The following is a 21899-nucleotide window of genomic DNA, read 5'->3' on the forward strand; positions in this document are numbered from 1 at the left end:
AGTGAGTCACGGGATGTTGCTGAAACGGAATGACGTCCAACACTCAGAGACATCTGACTTTAATCATGATCATACGCGTTAGGGTGCCAAGTAGATCAGGATCAACTCCACGGTATATCACGTTTATTCATTTTATAAACAGGGGATGTGGATTTGATGGCTAAATATACAATATTTGGTTTGAAGTTGTAATTTGTATTGTTCTCCTTTGTGTGTGGTTGTTACTTCCACCCAGGAGGTTTGTTTTTTCCAACCCTGTCTGTTTTCTTGTTGGTTTGTTTGGAGGCAAGATTTCACAAAAACATCTAAACCAATTTCCAGGGAGTTTGGCGGAACAATGCAGTATGGGTAATTTTCCTTTCGAGAATTCTTCGGCATTTTCATCATAGTTTTCCCTGGAAGTAATACATGGGTCTTGATGATAAAAATGATGACATCATATCTATGAGTGTGTGAAAGGTGGTGACGACTAAGTGCCTCTCTAGTTCCTCCTCGGATTAACACATTTAAAGGATTTTAGTGCTACTGTGTGTAATATTGCACAAACTTATTTTTCTTCTACTCTATTCTTGCTTGTGCTTTGACCTCTGGGCCTATTCATGTCTGTTTGGGATCAAACTCTGTCTTTGTTTGACTATTTACTCAGCGCCACTAAGCAAGTGAACCCTGTCCAGGGAAACACGGAGGGAATGTTGTAACAAGATGACCGTCTCTCCGGCTGGCATCGTGTTACTGAGGATCCTTTCACAGCCAGTAAGGAACAGATGGAACTATAGAGAGTGTCCAAATCCACAAATCACATTTCTCTATTAAGAAAAAAAATCAGCCTGTCCTCCGCTGATCATAAGGATCCAGTTCTGAGCCCTTTTCACCTTTTAATAATCCGTTTTTTCTGTTTATCATTTTGTGCGGCTGTTTTTGCGAGGTGCTGCTGCCAAATATGAACACTCACTCTATTAAAGACCTAATGAAAAATCCAAACTTAGCAGCAGCAAGTAAGAATTCCAACCCCAAAAAAATAAAAAAAACTGGCCTCTGTAACATTAGACACTTTGCTTTCCCTTCTCTCTGTGGTATAAACTGATCCCAGAGCAGCTGGCCGGGTAAACACGAGGTTACATCATAAGGGGCTCTGGTATTCAGAGGTCAAGTTGCATGCCGTCATGCTGCAGATGTCAGCGTTGTGAGGTTCTGTAAAGATGGAAGGATGAATTGGAAGTTTGATTCCGGGCTTGTATCAACACTCTGGGTTCAATGCAGCCGATGATGTATCGTAACAATAAGGGTTTTTGTTTGTTTTTACGCTTTGCATGGAACCAAAGGAAACAGGTGGTCCTGACGTTTTCTCCCTGCCCCTCAGTTCCATACAAAAGATGAAAAAGGCCTCTCTGTGTGTATGTCTGTGAGCTGAAGTCATGTTTAAAGGAACATCTGTGGCTGGTTAGGATGTCGCTCTCGCTCTCACACCCCTGCTGCTCCGGCAGTGCCCGCCGCGCGATGAGGTCACCGCTCGTGATCGACGATTAATCAGAGAGGAACCGGGGTTCATCAATCCCCGAACCCCTGCCTGGATTTACATGCTCTTCAAGGGAGGAGGTCAGGCACGGAATACGGTGGAAATAAGAGGCCTGAGCCTGTGTGTGTGTGTGTGTGTGTGTGTGTGTGTGTGTGCGCATATCGAGATATAAAAGAAAAGAAAACGGTTTTGTCCGCTTCCAAACTTTCAGCTTTCCAGGCCCCAGTGAACGGAAATGATTACATGCGGCTAAAATGCATCACACAGAACAGCCCGCTCTCAAAACACCGAGCGCTGCTTCGGCTCTCCCTCCAACAAGCGATAAGTGGCTTTTCCTTTTCGGAGGCGAAGCTTATTGGGCTTTACAGGGTTTTTTTTTTTTCTCTTCGCGCTCTGTAATAATGTTTTGGAAAGAGAGCGCGGAGCAGAACAGAAGCCGCTGAACAAACTCTGGGTTTTGTGCTCGGGCGAAGGACGAAAATGTCGTTTACTTAAGCTCCTCGGGGATTCTCCCTTTCTCCCGGCCCGCGGCTGGTTGATGACATGTCTGCCTCAACATCTTTAGAGGATCAGTGGCCTGTTAGACGACAGAAATATATCTTCTCCCCGTCTTGTTAAAACCTGCTCGACATCAGCTCCTGATGTTTTGACAGCAGAGTACATCCCAGGTTATATGCTCACCATATTTTCTATAAAAAAAACTCAAACTCACAAAAGTGACATGACTGCTGCCCGGGCTCTGTTCGAAGGTAGCACCACCTCGAAAGCTCACTTATTAACACCTTGTTATGCGTGGTGTGCATTAGCTGTTAAAATGTCAAGTTGTGGTTTCACAGTTGGTAATGTGCAGATCGGTACTTTTGGATTGAGTCCCTGAAACGTCAAGAAACAATCCCGCTCTTTAATCCCCATAAAACCACAAATTGGTTGCATCTACTATTCGGCTTCCCCGACTCTTGTAGGAATTTGAAAGTTTCGAGCTTTACCACACCGGGTCCTTTACCTTTTAAAAAACACACATATACTCTTTGGCCATGGCAGTGCAACTGTAGTATGATCTGTACCGTTTAGGACATTTCCCCAGATTCTATCCATGCAAAGTAATTTTCAAACAATCCCATTTGTTTTTGTATAGCCAGTTTTCAAATATCCCAATTTGTCTCATAGAGCTTATTAAGGTGAAACATCCTGTGCCCTCAACCCTCAGTAAAACATAAGATAAAGTTTGTCCAGAAATAAAAACCCGAACTGCAAAACATCAAAATAACATTAAATATCCAAGTGAAAACTTCTGAGATACATTTCTACACCCAAAGTAACAGCAACAGTTGAAGTTTAAGATAAAATGCAGCTCGGCTCCTTATCCGTGAGCCAAAAGAAGGAGGTGAGCCTTATAGCATAACTTATAATTATCCATATGACGGCACTGAAAAACTGTAATGTCTCATGTGAGGATTGTCTGGACCAACAAGTCAGGGAGGGAATGAGGTAAGAGGACTTCTCCGAACGCACACGTTTACCTAACAACTCCGCACACGCTCGAGTCCTCAGCTACATACACAACGTTGCGTTTCAACCTCTGGAGACGGACGACAACAGCAGATGTTCAACACCGACTCCTTGTGAGACCCATTAGGTTGGTTTATTCTTTTTTTTTGTTTCTTCCACTCAGTTGAATAAATCCTTCAACCTTTTTCTCACGCGGTAATTAGCTCGGCCCTGGACGTGGGGCCTATTTTTCATGGCAGCCCGTCCTTCCTGACATGCCCGGGGACAGAGCGCAGGCCCGCCGTCCCGCCGCGTCCCCGGTCCAACTTAAACACGCTGCGTTGCGGATAGAGCGCAGTGATGTGATTGTCCCGGGTAGGTCACGGGGCGATGTCCAGCTGTGTTTCCTCTGTGAGATAAACTGCTGAGTGTCTGTGTAAGAACATGTGATGTTCCTGAGGAAGCCGAGGAAGCTCTGTGTGACACTCAGAAGAAATCATTGCGACGTGTTTCCACCTCAGCCATTTCCCTCTCAGCTGGGAACGTCGAACGCCCATTTGGACAAATTCAACCCAGGTCCCTGTCACTGCTACAGCGTTTCATGGATTGCGTTTTTTCTTTATTGGAAGCGTCAAACCCCCCCCGCAGTAATCTGAAATAGTTGTCTCCTACTCCGGGACACTCGGAGCAAAATGCCTCCTAACGTGACCCAGATGGACTTACAGCTGGGATGAGGCCCTTAGCACAGCACACTCGACGCAGCTTGGTTGTATTTCATTGCACTTGATGGCATAAGTGAGAGGATTCCTGCCGTCAGGCTCAGACGAAGATGTAGCCTCCCCCCCCCCCAGCAGTTCGGTGAGGCTGCACTTAGGCGTACAGTTAAATACTAAATGCTCACAATGAGCATCTGAGCCCGGACGGAGCTACGAATCCGAGCACCCCTAATAAATTCCTAAGAACTCGCACTTGTTTAGAGAATCCCCACATCATAACACATTATGCAACCGCAGCATAAACAGTCTGATTTTCAAGTGTCCCCTCATCACGAGCCGCTGCCTCCGAGCTTCTGTGCCAGGGACATGCAGACTCACTGTAGCCGTGTATGAGTTTTCCAGGGTTCTGGTTTTTCACTCTGGTTCCCCGAATATCCTCAGCGCTGCCATCAAGCCGAGCTATAGGATGTAAATCTAATCTGTGTATTGAGGCTCGGACCCTAAATTCTGTTGACAAAGTCCTGCATCGTCTCCAGAGAGAAGGAAACTCTGGGTTTTGCTCAAGAGTAATAAAGGACAGATTCCAAGTCAAGTTAAAAAACAATGATCGACCTCCCTAGGGTTGATTTTCGAATGCAACCCTGAAGATAAGTTAGATTTAATGCTAACATTACACAGGTTTAGGAGCTGGACCACTCTTTTACAAGCTGAAAACTGCTCTTGAGCATGTCAATCTGGTCTCAGCATTATTCAGCGTTCCCCCCTACATCCTCCATCAAGGTCAAGGGAAAAGACAAAATAATTTAAATGATTCAAAAGGCCCCTCAAACTTTGAGAGACACGCTGACATTGACTCGTAAAACAACCTGATTGGTGAGGAGATGATGGAAATCTCTAAAATATCAGTTAGAATAAAGTCTGGACCCAATTCTCTGGATTTTATCTGCAGGTCATGTCTGTAAACGGCTTAAAAACACATGATAATAATATCTCCTTCACATGGATAGGTGGTATTATTTAAATGCAGAATTTGCTGTTTGTGAGGACAACAGGGTCTGCAACGCTTGGAATTGTCATGTGATGGTAGCCTGACGAATCAGCCAAGGCTAAGTTGTGACCTAAGTTTCTACGTCTTAGTGCACCGACCTCTCGCGCTCCTGCTCCAGCAGGTTGGTGAACTCGTCGCTCTTCTTCATGAACTCGCCGTGGTTCCTCTTCTCGTCGTCCAGCTTGTACAGGGCCTGTTTGTGCGACTGCTCCACCATCAGCAGCTGCTCCAGCATCCGCCGGTGCGTCTCCCTCTGCTTCTCCACCAGTTTATCCAGCTGTGGATGGAGGAGGCAGAAGGACCCTCAGTCATTGATCGCAGTCATTTTCTGATGCCAAATACTTATAGTTAGAAATTAAACATTGGTGTTACCTCAACCATGGGCCTCTCGTAGATGTCCTCCTGGAAGTCGTCCGCCTTGCCCTGGATGGCGTCTCTCTGCAGAGCCTGCAGGACCTTCTGCGGTGTGACAAAGCCATATTTGGCCTCCAGCAGGGCCAGGTCAATTTTCTCCGCCTTCAGGACTGTGATCACCTCGTCTCTGGCCTGCAGTTGGAGAGAATTGGCGAATTTGGTTAGATTCAATTTGACAAACTTTAAGCAATCAGTTTGAAAACCTCCAGTGCTTTGAAAACAATAGATCTTTCTGTTTCTTTGTTTTCAGCATTTAGCCAATTTGACACAATGTTCGGTCTTAAAGAAAAGCTGCAGACTTTATATTAAGGCAGACGCTGCCTTGTTGATATCATGCAACCACTCCTCCGGGAGATTCTTGGATGCAGAATGACAGGAAGTTGTCTCAGCTGTTGGCTGTCCATGAACAAAGGCTTTTATTCTGCTGATCCACTGTGTCTGACTACATGTCTGACTGGGGTCAGTGCCCATGTCCGCAGGCCTGAGGGCTGCTGTCTCGGCAAAAATGTTCTCAGGGCCACGTCCATGTTTCCTCCATGTATCATTTCCACAGTTTTACCTGTAGCTCTCCCTCCAGCAGGCTCAGCAGAAAGACCAGGTCATCCCGGGAGAGGTCCCTGCCCTTCTCCCTGCGACCGGCCTTCGTGGCACCGCTGCTGCTGCTGGTGCCGCTCCCGCCGGAGCTGGTGCAGTTCTTGGCCGTCTTGTGGTTCCGCTGGATGGTTCCGGTGTCATCCGGCGGCTCACGGTACCGGCTGCGGCGCTCGGCCCTTCCCGATGGCTCCTCGCGTTCGGCAGATCGCTTGCGCGTGTCCGCCTGCACCAGCTTGGCCTTGGTTATGTCCTCCAGACTGTTGCTGCGGGATCGCATGGTCTTTTACCTGTGGACGGAATCAAAGAGGAAAGGATGAGATGATCTTGTTTCTGCACCATGTGTCTTCTGTGTTACATTATGTATCTTCCCAAACAGAAAAAACAGTACAAGATTACATAAAGTGCAAAATGTGAACGCACGCCCTTGACTTTGAAATACTTACAAGAAGAAAATACGCAGATGCTTTTACTCTGTCAAATATAATCTATCCTTGAAGTTTAGTGCATTCCAGGAGTAACTTAGTGACTGATGAAATGTTTTATTTACATTTTGTCTGGCCAGAGCATTTATGCATTAGTGGGAATGAATGCCAGTATCACTCTACCGGCCCCAGTTTGATGTCCTACATATCCTGGACTTCCCGTGCACAGACTCTGGATACCAGAAAATAAATCAATACTGTATTAAACAAGAACAGGGCGCATCAACAGCAGGAGAAGAGTCTGGATTTCAAATGGCAAGAGAGTTTGTTTGCAAGTCTGAACATATTCCCTACACCTGCAGTTCCACATTTGTCATTCGTCCAGCTCAGCAGCAATGTGTTGTCATTGCCCCTCCATATTATTAAATAGTATCTCGGGGTAATAGAGTCATCATCATCACGTCCAACCGTCAGCCACAACGCGCCATTACGCCACAGATTCTCTGACGTGCCAGGACGCATGTAGATCCCAGAGCTTCAGCGCCGGCTCAACAAATTACCCAAAAAAGCTGACGACCATTATTCACGGCTGATGAATTCCACCAGAACGTGAACTTTTTTTATGAGAAAGGCAGCCAAATCAGTGTGCCAGAGGACTTAGGCAGTGGGGCGACCACGCTCGTCTTAGTTCCCACTTTGTCTGTTTTACAGATGTTGATTGGTGGTCTGATGTGTTTGGGCCGGGAGACCTATCGGAAAAAACGGGGCAACATCGGGCGTACGGGACTTAGCGAGCGAGCGATGAATCAAACGCACTGTGGCTACCTACCAGGGTCTGTTTGGAGTACACACTGTGTCTTTGTGACATCTGGTTTATGAATGGGCCATTCAGTGACTCACTGACTTCGATCAAAGTATGATAAATAGATAAACGCTGTAAGCTGCGAGAGAACTGTAAGCTCCTCTGCCAGGTCATTTATTACTTTTTTTTCGGGCATTATGTGGGACTAAATAAATACATCCAAAAAGGCCGAGCAGAAACAAAAGCATGCTGGGACTCATTTCGGAGCGTTTGATGTAAGAGAGAACACTCTGCCCACAGGCATTACATCATGATCCATCCAGCTCGACTCACATTGAAATGTTTCCAGCGAGCCGAGCTCCCGAGCTGCGGTTCCAGCTGAAGACGCTCTTTCACAACAGCGCACTCACTTTTTGTTTGGTCATTTGTAACTTGGCAACGCGAAAAAATAATGATGTCAATTTTAATCACGCGCTCCCAAACAATAAACACCTTCCTGTTTGCTTTTCTTTCATTCACACGGGCCAGCGAGATATTCTTTTAATGGTTTGGAGAAGAATTGATTAAATTGTATTTGCTTGGATGAAACGCAAAGGAAGGAATCAAATGAAAAATCTGTGAAATTATTTTATAATAACTCAAACAGCCAATGAATAGAGTGTAAATAAATACATGGGAGTAAAATGAATGTACAGAGAAAGATACAAATTGGTTTCCCATTCCTTTTTCCATGTCCCAACTAATATAACTAACTATTATAAATGAATGGCAAAACTTGAACTTTCAATTTTAACTCCTGAACAATTTATTTATGCTACTATACTTATTATGTACTTGTTATTTAGCAAATTATCAAATGTATGTATAAAACAAATAAGAAATGCATAGAAAAACGACCCAACAGTACTATGTAGTTGTAATGTATGTCATGTATCATTAAAATGAAGCTTGTATATCAATGCATCAGTAATAATCAATCAAATATATTGAATTTGTTGCTGATAATACATCTGTATTTCTACATTAGTCTAATATTGGATGCAGGCCTTTTATTTTTTTGTATTTTTACACTGTGGTGTTGCTATTTTTACTTTAATATGCTAGTTAAACCTAAATGATTCTAAAACACATCAAATCTCCACCATTACCACAGAAAAGTCATTCTGTTTATAACGTCTGCCGCTGCCAATACAATTTTCTAGCCCTAAATGGGATTAATATCTGATATTGGCGACCAACTCCACTTTGATGGTATTTTTCTGTGTGTGTGCTTAGTGTCCTTCCAAGGAAAAAAGGAAAACAAAGTTAAAATTGTATGTAAAAAATAGTTTCAGCATCAGTCCATGGCTTGCCACTGAGACATTAATGAAAATCCCACCACAGGCTCCAATCGCAGCTTCAGAAACAACCAGTTGGAGGCTCCTGGAGTGTGTGTCCAGCCTGTGTGTGTGGTGTGTGTGTGTGTGTGTGTGTGTGTGTGCGGCCCGTCTGACAGCTATGTGTAAGAAAGATGGCTGGATGATTGCATTGTGAACACTCAAGGCACGGCGCCACATGATTCAGGGCTGAGGTAATTCCCTGCCGTCTAACACAGACTCCACATCGACTTACTCAGAGATCTTGGCTACAGGGCGATAGACAGAGCTGCTCTGAATGTGTGTGTGTGTGTGTGTGTGTGTGTGTGTGTGTGTTTGTACAGATATAGGCAACGTGCAAACCTACAGGACTATCTGTGTTTGTGTAATCTGACCCAGGGCATCGTTAGAATGTGGTCGATCAACTCACACCGACACAAACGTGCATATAAGCTGGAGGTTTCAGATTCGGGCTGAGATTACGCAAACAAATCCGAGGGTCCCAGACGTGTAACGCGGCCCCACTGGGATTCCTGCATGTGCAAGTATCACGTATCTGCAGAATCTCCGAGATGGATCAGAAATACATCACGTAGTTCACAAAAAGGTTCACCGGGGGGACAGGACAAATCGCTTCACATTGGATTCGACGTGTCTCCGAATCAGTCCTTTACTGTCGTGGTGGGAGTTGAGTGAATAGGTTTTGTAACCAGAAAGGTTCGGCGCGTCCGGTGAGTGATGGGCCCGATGTTTCTTAACTGGGTTATTTGTTTGCTCCAACTGGAAACTTGGAGCAAAACTGGAAACACTTGGAATGTCCAAAAAGCGCCGTCCAGGAATGAGCTGATTTGTGTTTGCAGAGGTGAAAATAATTTGTTGAACTGTGGTCACGCTGCTCAAAACACACTTTTAAAGATTTGAATGAGACTTGTAATGCACTTAATGCTCTTAAATGATTTGACAAACATAATGAGCTTTGTATATCAAGCTCATTGATTTAAATCCAAAATAAACTTTTCCTTTTAAATGTGACAAAAACAAGATTTAAACTAAATCTGATGATCCAATTTGATACGATACAACTCCCACTAATCCCATTTCCCTTTGTTATCATCCCAGCATCTGCTGTCAGTTTCACACTAACACAGTCCAAGTCTAAATAGAGACAGGGTGTAAATAGACGTTTGGAGACAGTGGCGCTAAATGAAAGCGCGGCATGGGTTTGGAAATTTCCTCTCGGGCCTTTCTCCCCTGGAAGAGTCAAAAAAACAGTGGCTCTAAATATGTTGTGTTGAAATCTTATGTTCCTTGTGTGCGCTCGTATTTTCACCATGACCGCATTGTGCTGTTTTTCTTGTCAGCTCGGAGAGGGGGGTGAAAACATGACCGCCAAACCGAGAAGCGTAATTAGCCAGCATCTGTAACGTGAGACCTCGGATCACAACGTCGGAGCCCGTTTTTTGTCGGATGAAATATCCGAATCTGTCACCGGTGAGGGAACGGATATTTGATTTAATATGTCTCAGGCAAAGAGATCCTTCTACTTGGACAACAAATATGTCAAAGTCCCGGCGGAATCTGACAGTGTCGTGTTTGTACCTGTGCGCGTGACGTCATCACGAATACACAACGACGGCGTGAAGGAACAGGTGTGCGACATGTGTGAAACTGCCCAGCGAGACGACTGAGCCGAGCTTTGTCCTCCGACTAATCCCGTGCAGCCAACGGTGGAGCAGGTTTGAATACGGCACAGTCATTTTTCATTTGCTCGGTGGGATCGTTGCCACGAGGTGACGTTAGGATCAACAGGTGCTCAGATCTTATGCAAGGGTTCATTCAAGCACAAGCCTGTGACTTTGTAGGTCAGGTTTTGCAAAACGTGAATGTAGGGATGTGTTACACGTGCTAATTAGCCATCATCTCATCTGAGGTTCGAGAGTAGCAAGGACAAAAACTAATGTGAAGATAAAACCAACACATCCCCAAAGTAGTCACAGTGCAGCCTGACGGTAACATGTGTGGTTGTTGATGCTGTGGCACGAACGACTAACATTTATCCATCACCGTGAACATCTGTACAAACTTTCGTGACAATCCCTGCAACAACCCGTCCGCTAGCACGGTTTAAAATTAGCAATATAAATACAAAAAAAGAGTTTGCTTATTCATTCACGAGCTCCCCTTCCCTCCCCTCCTCCCCCGCCCCCCCCTCTCCCTCGGCCCTTCCATTACCTCGTGCTCTCATCAAGCCGGCGAGGACAATGTCTGACGCCAAAAGCAAAGCTGTTACTGGAAACACTTGGCACTTTGGACAAGTCTAGCTGGGACCACCAAGGTTTCTCCGACTATAGCTACCAGGTCAAAAGGCTCATTCATTCAAAGGTTTTACGCGATGAACTCACTCAGCCCACCAGCCACTCGTTAACTCATAAAGCCCATGAAGTCCGTCCATAATGGCCTTTGGGTAATTTTATCACACATCTGAACACTTAGGAAAGCGATTAGGCTTATTATTGCAGGACTTTAAGACTCTGAACCTTTTCTATGAGTGTTTGGACTCACGATTCTAAACTGGAAGAGCAACTTCTCCCCTCGCAAACCAGTAACACGCTCTCTGGGACACAAGGATCTTTTTCAAATGAACACAAGGATGGGCTTTGAGTGATGACTTCACTTCTCATGTGCGCTGGGAGTAGAGCGGAGGGAGGGCCGTTAAAAGCGGGAGGGTGAAAGGTGAGGAAACAGGTGTGCCACTAAAACTATACCTCTCCACTCCTTGCACATGCACACAAACACATGCAAACACGCACATGCGCACACAGCGACAGTTTGGCAATGCGAGCAGCAACCCGCAGACAACACGCACAGGACACATGCGCACATGCACACAACCGCCGCAGCGCAGGCACACACAAATCACGGGCGTGGATTCCTGCAGCCTGACATCACGCCGCTGTCAGGATGATTGAGGGCAAGAGAAATGCAGATCAAAGGGGAGCAGGGAAAGGGAAGAGAGGGGAGGGAAAGATGTTAGAGCGGCAGTATATCCTGAGGAGGATCTGCCGGTCGTCTGCAGTGGACACATGGAATCTTCTCTTACAGTAAATGCAACATTTTTCCTCCTGTGCAAGATCCCAATCAGAAAAAAACACTTGAATCTGAATGCAACATCCCCAAATATCCGTCAAGGGAAACAACAGATTGTAAACTGAGACCTGGACCATGAAAAATGGATCATGCACAGGGGGGGGGGGGTAGCTGGTTTTCAGAAGGAGACAAATCAAGTTTAAAATGCTCATTTTGAACCCAGCGTGCGTTGGCTGAGAGCAAACACTGCATCGGAGGTAACTGTGAGCAGCGGGGGGGGGGGGGGGGGGGAAGTCTGATCCACGCATAATCCGATCGGACGGCACACGCTCCCTCACAAAGTGCTGGTCAGTGTGTGATGAATGCGAAGAGGCAACCCGCGTAAGGGACCGTGAAATCAAATATCCGATCCTGGCGACGGGACGGTATTTATCGTCATTGTGTGTGTCGTTTTTCTGGCAGCGAGGAGTTCAGAACCAGGTTGATTTCGCATCAGTGCCTCACATGCACATTTGACCAGTTCATCGTGAAATCGGTTGTTTTCAACTGTTAATCTTTCTTGCCTGTTGATTAATGTTGCAGCAACTTTGTCATCCGTGCACATCGTTCACAACCCGAACTAGAACAGGAGCGCACGAGGTCCCCTTGGATTGAAACAAGCCTTATAGCTAGGGCCGCCCTGTGATTCTCAGCTACACGTTGGGGCTAGTTGAAGGTTTCAAGCCGTATTCGTTACCACACAGCGTCTGAGAAAAGCCTGCACCCCTTCTGAATCCACTAGACAAAGATTAATATTTGGAGCCACATGAAATTGCACAAACGAACACAGAGAAATCATAACATCCGAGAGTGAACAGCTAAAAAACAAAAGACAGCAATAACAGAGAGTGAAATCCGTGATGAACGAACTTAGGGAAGCAGAGGAGGCCAGAAATCCCTGAAATGCCAAACCACCAACTTTCCTATTGGCTCAGTGGGAGGTTCGGATTGATTTGGCCCCGAGCAACGTGAGAACATCTTGAAATGAGCTTGATAAGAACATCAGAGAGTTTGTGTCCAACGTTGTCCAGTTGTTTTTGGCGCAGGAGGCGTCAGTTGTTTTGGGTTTTCAGAACCCATGAATATAACTGTGTTGTAGTGATATGCAGTCATATATATACTGTGTGTAAATGTGTCAGTAATAGCATTAAGTGGCAGTTAATATGTGGCTCTAGAGAGCTTGAGGAAGGCTTTAGAAGAATACTTGTGTCTCCCCGTGAGAATGTAAAAAATAATAGTTCCATCTTCTATTTAAAGGGTTTTTGAAACATATCAAATGCATCAATGGAGCTAACAGCCCCCAGAGAATGACACCCCTGCTGTGCTGCAGGGGTGTCCATCAGAGAGACCCAAAAAAAAAAAACAGAAAGATACAGCGAAATGTGTATAAACAGTGCGAGTGTAGCCTAGCAGCATTCCCGCCTCAAGGTTGGACGAGGTGCCATAAAGCTGTCGGGGTTGTTTCCTGCGAGCATTAGCGCCGCTGGACTGTAAAGCAACGAGAGAAGTGGTCTGGGAATTCCTCCGCACTGAAGTCGTCCACGGCTCGGGGGGGGGGGGGCGAGGGGGCCGCGATTCCTGCAAAATGGGCTGCGGAGGACAAACAGAGATGTTCCCGCATCACGTACAAGGCTCCCTGTTACTTCAGGCTGCAGGATGGATGTCAGGGACTCGCGGCTCGCTGTTAAAAAGGCTTTTTCCTACACATTCTTTCTTTCTTTCTGCTCCATGATGCAATCCCGGGAAATCTTTGGCCCTGGCCAGAAACCTCTTAAGAGTGTCAGCTTTGCACAATTACCCTGCAAGGATCCTAGACGGCAACGGTCGAGCTCCACTTTTTCATTTCTAAATTAAGTTATACAGCCCGTCCTCCAGTTCAGAGCGGCAGTGATGAATCTCTCTGGTGTCTCCAGAAGGCAGAAACACTGAATTTACCTCATCACGCAGCAGTTAGTCTGAAATACTGAGTCCATAATGCACAGTGGAAGGGCATCAGTTTTTTCACCAGGGGGCGCCATGACGCTTTAAACCTTCAATTTTCATGGCTGTCTTTAAGAGAGTAAATGTGTGCAAAACAGAATTATTGCCCTTGTATGTGAAGTGGCAGCAATACAGAAGTGAATTTATATCTAAAATTTATATTTGAGGGCAAATAAGCCATAATCTGCCAAATTAAATCACACAATCAAATCTAGAATCTTCGGATATGCGAATTTCTACTGGAAACAAGACGTCTCTACTGCATGTTCAATCCATGTGCACTGATGATTTCAAGTTTCCACATTAGTCTTGTATACGTTTCGAACAGGAGCCGTAATGACCCCAAGTCCTGCTCATGCATATACATGCACATGTCCAACATGGAGAAGGTTTCCACTCGAATGTGAGAACAAGCTTGATTCTGCGCACACGTTTTTTTTTTTTTTTTTTTCATTTTATTGGTTTCTCTCTTGTTTAAATCCTGAATCTAGAGATTGAGGGGTTTTATTAGTCAGACACTAACATCATTGACAACCCATTAAGCCGAAATGCTGTTGTGGTTTTCAAAACGTTTGCAGCTCTAATGTCTCCGAGACAAATGTGTGATTTTGAGCAACATAAATCAAACTGACTTTAAAGACTGACGGGGAGTGGAGGGGGGGGGGGGGATAAGACAAGTATGGCGTTAAACTCAGGATGAGATGTTAAAACCTCTGGAGGAGGACAATAAACTTTAACGCATTCCGAGCCAAAACAAACCAATCACTGTGTTTATGACCAGAACACAACGTTAAGCTGCTGGGGACAATGGACGTGATGTGTCCTCACACTTCCTCTGCCAGGTTTACAGTTGAAGGAGTTCTCAGTCTGGGGTGAGAGGCCAAGTCCGAAGTTCAACCATGAAACGAGGCCAAGCGTACGGGCACGTAGCCTCCTGAATGTGCCAATGCATGCACGCACAAACACACACACACACACACACAGAGAAGCACACGCACACACAAACACACACGTGCTGTCTTGTTGTTTGTCTGCTATTGTGCAGGAGCGTTGCCATGAGGATGTCTTTCTCATGATCTCATGGCTGGCTCCAAATGCTCTGTGTGTGTGTGTGTATGTGTGTGTGTGCGTGTGTGGGTGTGTGTGTGGGTGTGTGTGCATGTGTGTGTGTGTGTGTTTGTGTCAAGGTCCTCACAATCACCAAGGTCAACCTGGTGAAAACAAACACAGCTGCAGTTCCGGCGACCTCTCCAGCAGGACTGGGCCCAACTGATATGTTTTAATGGGACCAGTCGTGCTGTTTTGATTCATGAACCTCTCTCCCCAAGCGCTGCTCTTTGGAGCCACAGAGCTCGACTCTAAGTTTAGCCCCATGTCGGCCTCGTCCCGAACACCCCCGGTGTCTTTAATATCTTGTATCGGCTGTCTCGCCGGCTGCAGGTGCTCCACGCTCCGTGTCGGGAGGGTGGGGGGGGGTTGAGTTTGGCCAGTTGAATGTCAGGCAGAGCAAACCAGAAGTGAGAGTTCGTCCAGTTCAACCTGAAACTAGTCAATATTTCATAGGGTGAGTAATCAACTGACCCTGCAGTCTGCTTCAGAGCTTGATTTACAGCCAGCGTTTGAATGGAATGTGGCCGTGCGGTTTTGCAGAAATGCAATGTGTCTTCATCGCCAAACACGAGCCCCGACCGACCTCTACATTCTGTGGTTAATCGGCTTCGTCTGAGGTGTCAGGGTCCCCGCTGCAGATGCAAAATCCCACATAGTTAAATTGGTTTGGCCCTGATTTGGCCCCTGTCATATACGGCCAACGTACCACGTGGAATAATGACCCGATCCCGTTTTGCCGGATCTGGACCGCAAGTGAACCATAGCGAGACCACATGTCAACCGAAGGTGCCAAAGGTGACCTCTTGGTTCATGTCTCATGCACTCACCAAGTTATCGTGGAAATCTGTTCTGTGTGCTTTTGAGTTAACCTGCTGACAAAGAAAACGACCAACAAAAGAAACGAAAGGGGCCCGAAGACATAACCTTTTTAATTATTCCTAGAAGATATATCCAGTATCTTTAATCAGATTAAATACTATGAGAGAGGAACAGAAAATAAGATGTATTATGCAGGGGAGAGGAATACCTCTGAGACCAGATAAAATGAAGCGACAGACAAACTTCACAGTCAAATTCTCCTCTTGATTAACAACCATCTATCGGAAAAACATTTCAAAAGCATCATCTGATCCCCTCGTTCCTCCTGCCACCCCCGCCCCCCCTCTGGAGGGGCCCCGTGTGCCCAGCGTGACGGGGCACATCCAGACAGATCCGATGGAAGGAAGGTGCGAATAGCTGAAATGGACGCTCACCGCAACCAGGCCACCGGGGGAGAAGACGAATCACCTATACAAGCCCCGACAGAGTCCACACTGTGATCCTCTCTGCTGGATCCCAGACACGTACTCACTGATGACCACATCCAGACTAAACCGGTGAAATCATCTCACTTAAAGCAAAGCCATCATTTTTTGTGCTGTCGTGCAACTTCAATCACACTTATGAGAATTGGTTCCCACCTATAACAATATCAATCGTATTATAGGTGTTTACAGACCATAAATTGCATTTGTGGACATTTTGCATTGCAATGTCTGGATTTGGAGGTGTTTTGGGGGCAGTTTTGTGCAACGTTCTAAATCTTTTTCTGCACGAATAATGAGCAGATTCATATTATTATTATTAATATCACAATGAACCCTCCTGGTACAATAAAGCATCAGGAAAGGGGTTGTTCCTGTCTCTTGTTGGTCGTTTACGGTCAGCCAAAAGTCAATATGGCTTGAATCTTTAAATTAAATGATTATTGAAAAGACAATAAGATTAGAAAAATACTTACTTTTTATTCTTCAAAGACAAATTGTGTCCTAGACAAACGATAGGTTGTCTTAATATTAGTTGTGATTTTAACCTTGTCTTGTTTTCAAGTGTCATTTAGAGGTCTCGCCATTGAAAAACCTTTGCTCGGTTCAGCCAGCAGAGGGCAGCACTTTTTTATTTTTGGAGCTTTTGGACTGTGAGTGATGCTGCTCAGCTTCATCAGCAAGTAGGTTAGGGTCGGCAACATACAGTATGTATGGGTGTGTGGGGGGGGGGGGGGTATGGGTATAACTACTATTTTAGTTGGTAGGAAATAGTACGGTGGAAAATAAGTACAAAACATAAGAAAGAAATAACAACAGTTGACCCTCGAAGTAGAAAAACAAATTTACAATTCATACATTTAAAAACCAGATGAAAGTGTTTAAGACTTTCTTGTTTTGATAAAAAATCAGATGCTGTGGTGTTCCAGTCTTTTGTGGAATAGTTCATTGTGTTGCTTCAAGGAATCGGATGCTTACGTTGTGTTTTGAGATCATTTTACTCCACAATCAAAAGGGAGTTATCACTTTTTATCTCATATTGCTTTAACAGATGCTTTGGTTTCAATGAAAACAATGCATGTCCCATTTTGTGCAGGAGACCCTCTGCTTGGAGGTAACCTGAGATTTGAGGCCTCAGACTGAGGCCTGACAGCAGATTAGAAAGTCATAGGGTTCATCAGCTGGTGAGTTTGTCTGTAGTAATTGTGTCTGTGGTCAAAGAAGCCACGTAGACATGTTCATCCATCACGATGAGCTGCGAGTTCACCACTGACCTAGACGAGAAACAATAATCTTTTCATTCATGTTTCCTAGACAGCATCCGGGGAAAGAGATGGATGGGAAAAAAGCTGAAGATGATAGTCACTCATTCACCGGAGCTTTCCCGGTCCGTTCATCCATTTGTGTAGTGACAGTAGTGGATTACAGGGTCAAAGATTCCATCAGCCGGTCCACATACTGTCACTTTGCCCGAAGCGCACACAAACACACACACACACACACACACACACACACACACACACACATCCTGACGTTTACTGAAAGAATAACTCAGCTGAAGTGGTTTTAGTTCATGTGTTACTGTTACTACAGATAGGACGTATTTAAAATGGATTGTGAGAATGTGAGAAATTCATTAAAAGTCGAAATCTTGAAAAATCCTGCGATGACTCATCACCAACCAGATCTCCCCAGTCTCACCATCATGATATTAAACGCTTTGACAATTTAATTCTAAGATTATTCACGATGCCAACGAAGAGCTTAGTTCAGTTCGGCTCTGATCAAATGAGCAGAGCTTCAAAGTGAAGTCCGTCTGGAAACATGCACTGACTTCTGTAGTTTCTCTTTGTCAAGAAGACAAAATGGATTTGAAGCATTCATCTTTACATTTTGATGAGCTTGTTTTATACTTGGATATATGCGCGTAATTTTTTTGATATCCAGATATTCTATTTAGTTTTTGTGCCTGTGAAGTATGTGAATGGGTGGCATTGTGTCCACAGGTTGTCCGTCCATATGTCTCATTCTTCTGAACACGATATCTCTAAAACAATTCAGATTTAAGTGAACAAAAGTCAAGGTCACAGTGACCTCATGTGTCTAGATGCAGGTTTTTTTTGCATGGTGACTGATATAAATCAATTTATGAATAAAACAATTAAATACGAACCTTTAATGTCCTAACATTTTTCCTGTTATTTTCAAATGTTGTTATTATCATGTTATTAGTGACTGTTACATGCCCCCCCCCCCCCCTCTTTTTGTGTGTGCCTGTAATCCAAACTGTCCAGCGGCCAACAAGCCCCACGCTAAAATTAGTGGTCATCCAATCCCCTGCACTGTAGAGGAGATGAGGTGCCGAGTGGCGTTGGACCACGTCCTGCTGAGGGATCGAACCGTGGTCTGCTACATTTGTGCTTCTGCTGCCAAGGTTTTATTTATCAAGTGCTAGGTACTTTCCAAATATCGGCCTAAATCACGGAGCGGTGCCGGCCTGTAATTGAGATGCATTCGTCCTATATTCCAAAGAGATCGAGGTTTAAAGGACCGGAATGGGGAAATACACTTTATCAGTTTTGTGTGTTTGTGTCTTCACCTCCTGCAGCCACATTTATGTATGAGGAATTAAAGAGTCAAATATGATTAATGGGTCTGTAGGAACTGATGTTTGTGCAGCTTGTCAGATTGTTGTTGTGCATGTTGTGTTTGCTTTGCAGTCACAACTTCTTTGAATATCCCTGGAGGACATGTTTGTGTACACGTTGTCAAATCCTACTATCTGAATTAGTTTGCAGATATCCCATAATATCGCTCTTTGTGGATGCAACATCCATATTCAACTTAAGAAATATATCAAACATGCTAACAAAGTAAACTCTGTTTCCTTCCATCGTTCCTAGTTCACGAGACACCTTGTCAATAAGGTGTCCGACTCACAGCTCGGGCTCCTAACAAGTCTAAAATTGAATTAACATAATAATCAATAATATTAGACTATTTGGATTCGTTTTTGGGGCCACTTGGGGGCAGTGGAATCAATCCGTAAAACACGATGCTGACGAGATAACAGTTGCTGTAGCAAACAGGCGTCTCTTTACACATCCAGTAGTTACGGAGCAACATTGTAATCCATTTGTCGTCATATATCCTGTCGAGAGATTAACGTAAATCCAATATTTGTTTGGTATTTTTAGCTCCGGTCTGGTCTCCACCCACTACCGAAGCAAATATTTGGCTCTTTATGCCGCCCGTTGGCCTCTACATCTACCAATCAAACCATAGCAGCCTCAATATTGATTAAAGTCACTTTAAGAACTGCACATCTTTATTTTGTGATTAACGCTGTTGATCGAAACCCTGTTGAAGACCGTAAACTTCACAATCCAACCTAATCGGACTGGAATAGGAAATGCTATTAAAGTATTGGTGTGGGGGCATCACACTAATGCACAGGAGACAGAGTGCTTCCCAGTGTAACACCCCCCCCCCCCCCCCCCCGCCTCTGATATGCAATTCTCTGGCCCTTTCTTCAGCTTTCTTAATATTCAGCTGCCGTGCTGCTTCCCAAACAGCAGACCAGCATTTCACCCTGCGCTGAGTCATGTTTCCTGTGCTTCATTTGTACGAGCAGTGCTGTGATTCTGTTGCATTGTTCGGTACCCAGTTTGCAGGGTGAGTCATCGCTGCGGGATCAGGTGAGGAATAGGTTTTTTCCCGCAGGTAGCTGGTTCTGGATGAATTCGGTTTGGATGAGTTTGACGGTTGAGTCTTTATGTCTCGGGCCCTGGTGCAAAAAAAAAAGCTGAAGAAAGAATGCACTTGGTTTTCAAATTGAAAAGATGAACCACCTCAAGCTGCACTTCGTCTCATAGTGTCTTTGGCCCCCTGCGCTGCCGATGACTCATATCGGGCCTCATCCCACGCTGACTGCAGCAACCCTGACAAACATACTCTGTGCAGATGGAACCCGTTTAAAGACAAACGTGTCATCCAGCATATTAAAGCGTCATTCCTCACCGCCGTAGCACTCCTGTCCTTTCCACCTCTGCGCTCTCCCTTCCCTTGAAGAGGGGGACGATGGGAAATGTTTTTGGGTCATCAGAAAATAGCCTGATAATTGACCCTGTCGTTGAGAAATGCAAAAGCCACGCAGAGTCCCCGAGACACGCTAAGCTGGTCCCAACCTCGGCCGAGTCCACTCCTATAGCAACGGCAAACAGAGGGGGGAAACAATGGGCGCTCGCTGTGTTTCTGCGGCACATATTTAGCACCAGTGTGGCTTCATCCAATCATGTTACATATGCGGAGAATTTCACAACCAAGGCCCAGTCCCCCGCTGAGGACACAATGCAGGATTAGCGGAGGGAGGAGAGCTGGTTCACGTTGGCATGACGGGGAACTATGTAAAGGTCTCGTTTACAAAATGTGTGGCTACATGTGAAGCTAAGCTGCAGTCGTGGAGAACAAGCCGCTCTTTGCCTGGGTTCAAATTGATCCGACTTGTACCGTGAGAATCAAATGACAAATTCTCAAAATTGAATTTACTTGACCACAACTTCATACTATCGTCGTGCTTTCTCTTGCATGTAGAGACAAACCCCAGCGCACACGGTCACCTGTCCGCGTGCAGAGCGCCGGGCAGCTGCGGACGTCATTATCTCCGCATGACTGTGACAGTTTATTGCCGCGTCATGGAAAGCACTTGTGCCGTCACACAGCTCGCGGTGGAATCTGACTTCAGAGGACCTTCGTGGTATAATTAATGGCGGCACTAAATAAAGTAAAGGTTGTGCCACGAAAAAAGACAGCCAGGGTTAAAACATCTCTTCTGGTGATACATTTTTCCGATAACAAGTTGTGTCCTTACTTTTATATCAAAATCACGTTAAGAAAGTGGTACTTTTGTTATAATCTGCACAAGTTTGAGTGGTTATCCTTTGAATTTATTTTTATTGAAGCTAAATGAGTGGGCAATTTGCAGTGCGGTGACTGGAGGAGCCGGGGATCAAACCCCTGACCCTCTGGCTCCATCTCCTGAGCCATAGCCACAAGTCACTTTCTCCAGCCCCCATCCACAAGATAAATCTGTATCACTTTGTCCTTTTTTTCCCAGGACCTTGAGTCGCTCTTTTAAATTTGACTCTCACCCTTTTCTTTTGTCTTTCTCATAACAGCCCATAGTGTCAGCCTCATGTCAAGTGTGTTGATTTTGAGAAGAACAGATTCCCCAGATTGACCAAATCTATTCCTTTGAGATCTAAAAAAAAAAAGGTATGTGAGTTGTCTGTGCAATAAGTAGAAGTAAACCTCAAAGCCACTTCATTGATTTGTGCGTCTGTGCAGCTTTCTTTCAATCCCACCACGTCGAGTTTTCACACATGAGCTATCGTCCCCCGCTGATAGTTTGTAATGCAGCGCATGCAGCCATCCATCACTAGTGCCCCGTGGTGCGCTGACGCAGCACAGGGCATCACTCACTTTTACACTTCCACAGAGATGAGCAGTACATTGCAGCAAATCACACTGTAACCTCGGCCCAGCCACTGGCTTCAACATACGCGTGTGAATTATTTACGCGCCCCGAGTCCAGCTGTTTTGGTCGGGATGCACCTGAGGGGGGGGAAGTGCCTGCCGGAGGAAGGTGTCGGCAATAAAATGCAATGTAAAGATAATGGAACGACTGTCCCCAGTGTGTTTTATCAACCGAGATATTAAAGTGTGATGTCCTTAGAAAACAGGTTGAGCTGACGATGTATTTTTGGAAACTTCAAAATAAAGCGCTACTAGCCGTCCTCCCTTGTCCATTTTTATCGCCATCTGTCCCTGAGCCCCTTCTGTTTGTATGTCCTCACTTGCTCATATGGGAACAGCCTCTGTGAAAGCACCCCTCCAGCTGATCTGTCAGTGCCCGGCCCCGCCGGACAAACTGATCTGGGCCGACTTATTTTGACTCCACTTGGCAGCAGAGGGCCGCAGGTCAGGCAGCGAGAGATAGCGAGAGAGGCTAATGTTGGACAACAC

At 45.3% G+C, this 21899-nt stretch overlaps 1 protein-coding gene across 1 annotated transcript; it reads right to left on the reverse strand.

Moving 5' to 3' along the window:
- Positions 1–4853: 4853 nt before the first annotated feature.
- On the reverse strand, positions 4854–6053 carry LOC128430779 (filamin A-interacting protein 1-like). The gene is made up of 3 exons (XM_053416825.1): positions 5742–6053; positions 5141–5314; positions 4854–5045 (listed from the first exon to the last, which is right to left on the reverse strand). The coding sequence occupies exons 1-3, from the start codon at positions 6051–6053 to the stop codon at positions 4854–4856; spliced, it is 678 nt and encodes a 225-aa protein (XP_053272800.1).
- Between the last annotated feature and the right edge of the window lie 15846 nt (positions 6054–21899).

This window comes from Pleuronectes platessa, chromosome 24 (assembly GCF_947347685.1).
Source record: "Pleuronectes platessa chromosome 24, fPlePla1.1, whole genome shotgun sequence".
NCBI classification, from domain to species: domain Eukaryota; kingdom Metazoa; phylum Chordata; class Actinopteri; order Pleuronectiformes; family Pleuronectidae; genus Pleuronectes; species Pleuronectes platessa.